The sequence below is a fragment of the Gastrolobium bilobum genome, unplaced genomic scaffold (genome assembly GCF_033153095.1).
Source record: "Gastrolobium bilobum isolate Gb01-03AN ecotype WA unplaced genomic scaffold, APGP_CSIRO_Gbil_v1 utg16824, whole genome shotgun sequence".
Classification (NCBI taxonomy): domain Eukaryota; kingdom Viridiplantae; phylum Streptophyta; class Magnoliopsida; order Fabales; family Fabaceae; genus Gastrolobium; species Gastrolobium bilobum.
The window spans coordinates 552,838-559,195 of record NW_026899360.1 but is presented as its reverse complement, the minus strand read 5'-3'; the positions used below and the strand labels follow the sequence as shown (position 1 = coordinate 559,195).

General features: G+C 32.7%; 1 protein-coding gene across 1 annotated transcript; it reads left to right on the top strand.

The window, feature by feature from the left end:
- LOC133289939 (novel plant SNARE 11-like) lies at positions 1 to 4,657 on the top strand. Its single transcript, XM_061487977.1, has 10 exons — positions 1 to 77; positions 249 to 341; positions 1,252 to 1,345; positions 1,496 to 1,533; positions 1,725 to 1,813; positions 2,291 to 2,370; positions 2,570 to 2,626; positions 2,750 to 2,842; positions 2,933 to 3,007; positions 4,568 to 4,657. Exons 1-10 carry the CDS (start codon positions 1 to 3, stop codon positions 4,655 to 4,657), a joined length of 786 nt encoding a protein of 261 aa, XP_061343961.1.
- Positions 4,658 to 6,358: the final 1,701 nt, after the last annotated feature.

Genomic DNA, 6,358 nt, shown 5'->3' with positions numbered 1-6,358 from the left:
ATGGATCCATTGTCAACGATAAGTGAGGAACTAGCCGAGATCGATGGACAGATCGCTGATGTTTTCCGTGCTTTATCGTAAGAATTTTAAGCTTCTTGATTTCTCAAACTTCGATTCGCCTCATTCTGAATCACTCTTTGTATCTGTCTTATGTTATGGGTTCCTAACGAATGCATATGATATTTTTATTGTGTATTTTTTGTTTTTTTATGTATTTATATTGAATAGTTATAGTGTTGTTCGTGCAGAAATGGGTTTCAGAAGTTGGAAAAGATTAAGGATACGAGTAGGCAGAGCAGGCAATTGGAAGATCTTACAGAGAAAATGCGAGATTGTAAGGGGTAATTTGACATCTCACACTATGATTAATCTTTTATATTTTTGGTTAAATTTGGTAGCTTTTCTTGTATGCACTACGAAGTTTGCATGTCGTTTCATGTCATGAAATGGTGAAACATAAAAATTTCTTAACAAAATGCACTCATGCGGAGGAAATAGAAGAGACGAGGGAAAGATTGTGAATGTAATTGTTTCGCATCTTTATTAACATAAACCGAGCTTTTCTTAATGTGTGTATATCAATAAATGCATTTTAAAAAATGATTTTTCCAAAATTTCAAAAGAGAGTTACTACCTTTTCTTTTTCTTACTACTTTTCAAATCTTAATCATTGATTTTCACAACTTATTGGAAATTAATAAGTATAACCTTTCCCAATTTCAAATGCTTACTTTTGTTCTTGTACCATCTCCTATATTGTATTGAGGAGGATATTCTTACTATCAAAATTTTTCACTATCAACTTATTATGTATCTAATCACCATTGGATCAAAAAGAGAGAATGCTGAAAAATTGCTGAAGAGAGAGAAAATACTAATATAATGGTGATTAGATAGGTAGTAAGTTGGTAGTAGAAAATTTTGGTAGTAAGAACATTTCCCCTCATTGTATTCATGGCAAATTAGAAGAATTCAGGTTTTATTGTATGGAGATAGGATATTCTTACTACCAAATGTTCCTATTAACAATTTAATATAACTATGTACTACCAGTAGTATATCCAAAATTATTTTTTTTTCTCTCTCTTCAAAAACTTTTCAGATATTGCCTGCTGAAAAGTGGGATCCAACAGCTAAAAAGTGATAATAAATTGGTAGTAGGCATATTTGGTAATAAGAATATCCAGCCTATTATTGTCTCTCCTCAAGTGTGCATTGATGAAGTGTGCATTGCTTGTTTTGTCTTTATAGGCTTATAAAAGAGTTCGACAAAGTTATCAAGGCTTTGGAGGGTAGACTTGATGGACAAACCAACAAAATGCTGAACGAGAAAAAGCAATCGATGGTGAGATGTTAACGCCAGATACACTATATCAATATCATCTTTTTCTTTGTTGCCTCCTCAATTATGACTTCTTCATATTTTTGGTTTCTTTTTCCCTATAATTTATGAGCCTTATTCATCAATCTTACTCGTTTGCAATTTTTGTTGCAGATCAAAGAGTTAAATTCATATGTTGCTTTGAAAAAGCAGTAAGTTAACGTATCATATAAGCTATTGATGTTAGTCTGTTTTAACGGGCACAAGTTTTCCTTGTTCATATAATGTATAAGCCTCCAGCTTCCTTAGAGTGCTAGAAAAAGTAACTTATGATCTTACATGAGTATGATGTTATACCTTAATAGAGTGGACCAATCAGTTCATGTTGTTGGTTGCAATGCAGATATGCTACAAATATTGAGAATAAGCGAATTGAGCTCTTTGAGGGGCCTAATGAAGTTTATTCGGAACAAAATGTCTTGCTAGCTTCATGTAAGCATATGGTTTCTTTAAAATATACTATTTTCCCAAAAAGTCCACTTATTTTGGAAGTTTTGTATGCTAATAGTCATGTATCATATACTTTTTAAGCAGCTCAGTATACGTTTTGTCAACCAATACATATTTGTCAATTCTTATACAAGGCCTTTACTTGTTATTCTTGCCTTAAATGACTTGGTTATATTACTTATGTTACTTAAGAGACAGCACCTAGTTTAAACAAATATTTGTTACAGCTAATTGTGAAGAATTGATATAAAGATGTGCACACTGTGAATGGAGGAGTCCCCTAATAGTGAGGAGAAAAAAATACCGTGCTTACTGTTACATTCTTTTCTGCGAAATAGTCTTGTTCTGCTTTGATGTGTGCACAACTCAGCATGCAGATTTCATGTTCTAAGTTGTTTTCTACTTGTTGGTTAAATTTGATTGTGGGGCATTTTATGATGTAACTTTTTTCCTTTACAGCAATGACAAATGAACAGCTAATTGATAGTGGGAATCGCATGATGGATGAAACAGATCAAGCCATTGAGAGGGGAAAGAAGGTTGGTTTATTTTATGAGTATCACTTTTCTGAATTCCAATGCAACACATGGTCACAATTGAATCTCCCAGCCCAACATTTATTAGAGAGAATATGCAATAATATATTATGTGTTACGAAAGCATTTTGGATATTTCAAAACTGTTATCCATTTCTTGTTATAAAAAAGGGCACTTTGCTAACAAAATTTTTACTAATAGATTGTTCTAGAGACAATAGATGTTGGAACCGAGACTGCAGCAGCTCTCAAGGCTCAGGTATGTAACTTGCGATCTTATTCGTAGCCCAAAAAAAAGGAAAACAGAAAAAAAAACACGCACACAAAGCAAAATAAATCTTGAAATTCATATAACTAAAGCCTAGTGTTCTGTTCTATATAGACGGAGCAAATGAGCAGAGTCGTCAATGACCTAGATTCTATCCATTTCTCTTTAAAGAAAGCATCTCAATTGGTCAAGGAAATTGGTAGGCAGGTCAATTTCTACAAAGTCCACTTCCTTCTGTCGCAATGTAGTTTGCACATGGATCATTGGTTGATTAACTTACTGCAGTTTTTGCAATAGGTTGCTACTGACAAGTGTATTATGGCATTACTTTTCCTGATTGTCATTGGAGTAATAGCTATCATTATTATAAAGGTAAGAGTTAGTTTAATTATTCAAAAGACTTTCCTCTACTCTTTAGGTTTTTCAAGGTGAATTTGTTAAGCTCAGGTGATTTGTTTACTTAGTAGGAAATTAGAAAATGTTGCTTGAAAAAAAATAAAAATGGTTTTGTTCCTTATGAAGCATAATATGATGAATTACTGATTGACCTAGAGAAAATGCTTCTATTTCCAAGTCTCCACCAGATACAGCTTTTAATGGCCTTTTACTGATCTGTAAGTGCAAATTTATATATTTTTTAAAAGTTTTGTGCAACTGTAACACTTTACAGACAGCAACATCAACGTTATCTTAATCTCAAATTAGTTGGGATCTGTGACAAATGAACCCAACTAAAAAGTATGAAAAAATTGAAAGAAAAAAAAAGATAAAAATAAAACTAAAAGAGCAATAAATAACATTAGAAATGAAAACATAGCAATAAACAATCCAGAAAAAGAATAAGATAAAATAAAATGAAAATAAAGATACATGATGAGAGAATAATGGTAGGAAAGTAAATGTAAAGATACTTATAAAACAATTTTTTTTAAGAAATAGAGAGATAAAAAAAGAAAAAAAATTAATAAGAGAAGAAAGATAGAGAGGAGAAAAAGTGAAGAGAGAAGAGATGTAAAGGAAGAAATGAAGGAAAAAGACTAAAAATGGACCATCTAAAACATAAGAACGTGTCTAACCCTCCATAGGTTTCCTCTGATCCGTCCTATAACACACCGTCCGCCAATTTATATCTCACTCCATTAGATCTTATTTCACTACCTACCCCCAAGTAGGCTTCGATCGGTCTCTTCCTCTCTGTATATCGAATTATTGGTAACACATTTTTGTTCTTACCAAAGCATCTAGGGGTCTTTGCATTATGTGCCCAAACAATCTCAATTTATACGCTCTCATCTTTTTGACCACCGATACTATTCCTTTCTTTATTGAATATCTTTATTTCTTATCTTATTCATCTTTGTGTGACTACACATCCACCTTAACATTCTCATTTTCACTATTTTTATTTTATGCTCATGTTGCCTATGAGCTGACCAATATTCAGCTCCATATAACATTGCAAGTCTTATTGTTGTCCTATAAAAAAAATTTTTAGCCTAGGAAAATCTTGCGGTCGCATAAAAATCCTAATGTACTATGTCATAAGCCATTTCATCCATCCTGCTCTTATTCTGTTATTCACATCCTAATCAATCTCTCCACCCTTTTGCAACTTTAAGGACACCATGAACAAAAATAAAGGATTCAAATTCTTCATTTTGTTGATTTGTTTTGAGTTGGGTTGTTAATCAATGTTGAAGGAAAGGACAAAAATGGAAGATAGTCTTAGTAGTATTGACTATGAAGTTGGTACTGACAAATGTGGCGCCATTTTGTTTTGAAACATCACCTTTTTACCAGTTTATGTAGTATCACTATTCTAGAAGCCTCTTTTGCATTGTACTTGCCAAACATCATATTTTTTTCTTATTAAATGTTCTGGTAATCTTCGAATCCTGTCTTACTATGCTAGCTTGTCTGTCAAACTTTCAGCTTGTGCACCCTGAAAACAAGGATATTCGTGACATTCCCGGATTAGCCCCTCCAGTTATGACCCGAAAACTGCTTTGGAATCATAGTTGAAGAATTCTAGTGAACATTGTGATGGTCATCATATTGATGTGCGTGTTCTTTGCTTTGATGGTGATGATGTTCGGTGCAGCTATTGTTAGACAGCAGTTTGCCAAGTATTAGGTTTGTGATTGCATATGGCTGTAGGGATTGCTTGACCTGAAGAACGATCCAATACCAGTCTCTTCAATTGTGCTTCTTGAAGGCCCTGCACACTTAACTGTTTATTGAAATGGTCAATTTTTACATATAGTTACCATCCTCTGAATCACAGGGAAAGCCAAAACAATTGAGCCCTCGACATTGTTTGTTAATTTTCTTACCAGTCTTGTAATATAAATATTCCCAGTTTTGATTCCCCCCACAAACAACGCCCATAATCATGGGAACTTTTTATCCCTTTATTTTGTACCGAACTTGGTTAGTTAAAATTTAAGTTTGAGTCTATATTATCATTGTAGTGGTAACTGCGAAGAAGCTTATTCCTAAGAAGACATGGTTTGAGAGAAAGATGCGTATAATAGATAGATATTTATGACATGTACTAATTAATTTGAATGCAAGTAACATCCCTTGACTTCTCTCTGTTTTCAAACTTGAGTGAAGACACTTTTTTTTTTTTGGTACATCAAGGGGCTAAAGCCCCACAACACTTGCACAAGTTAGTGACTGCAAGAATTGAGCAACCGGCATTACTTTGTCTAATATTGCATCGTGAACAAAAGGTTCCACCCGAAGAATTATTATGTTTGTTTTTCACCGTGAGTATTAATTAGTTCGTTTAAAAAATGTAGATTTAGAAATTTCAATTTTTTTTAAGGGAAAAAGGTTTATACTTTTAAATGATACAAATTGTCTTTTTTATTTTTAACACTATGTATTATGACTAGTACATATTTATAATATGAAAAAAAAAAATTCTCTGTCCTCAGTTATTTCAATTGACGTGAAAAGAGAAAAAAAAATAACTTTTTATATTATAATTATATACTACCCGTAGTATATAAAGTAAAAAATTAAAATGACACACACTTCACTTTTTTTGTAATCATTATTCTTTATCAATGACCGAACTTAACACGGCCTAGATACTTTGATTTCTTTTTTAATTTTTTGTGCTCAAATTTCAACGGAGAACCCGAAACTGCTTCCCCAAGAATTGACATTGTTGACTGCTATTCATTTAAGGAGAAGTCTCTTGTAGGGTCGTGATCGAGGTGGTGGTTGCTGTGTTAAGAAGGCCATACAGACGAAGTGATTTAGGCAGATTTCACATTAACAAGAGTAATGTTGCTCCCTTTTTCTGAGGTGAAGACATTTTATTTATTTTTAAATGTACTCTTACTTACGCCCAATCTTCTTAACTATTTATCTTATTGGTATTTAACTGTTCACTGTTTACATAATTAATATATTAGATTCGTTAAATATAAATGTAATTAAGTATAATACTTACACCAATATGAATTAAACCTACCCATATGCATATATCTTTATCTTCTAGCCTATGAATTAGAGTTAAACTTAGCTCATAAAGAGATGAAACTGGTCCACTGAAAATTGAAAATTGCAAAGAGTGTGACAATTGAAATGGATCCTTTCATGATTTTATGTGACAAAATCTCAACTTTCCATAAATAAATGAGCCGTAATGAGATAGGATGTGCTCCTGTTATTCACCCCAAAATTTTCACCCAAGACCTGCCACTATCC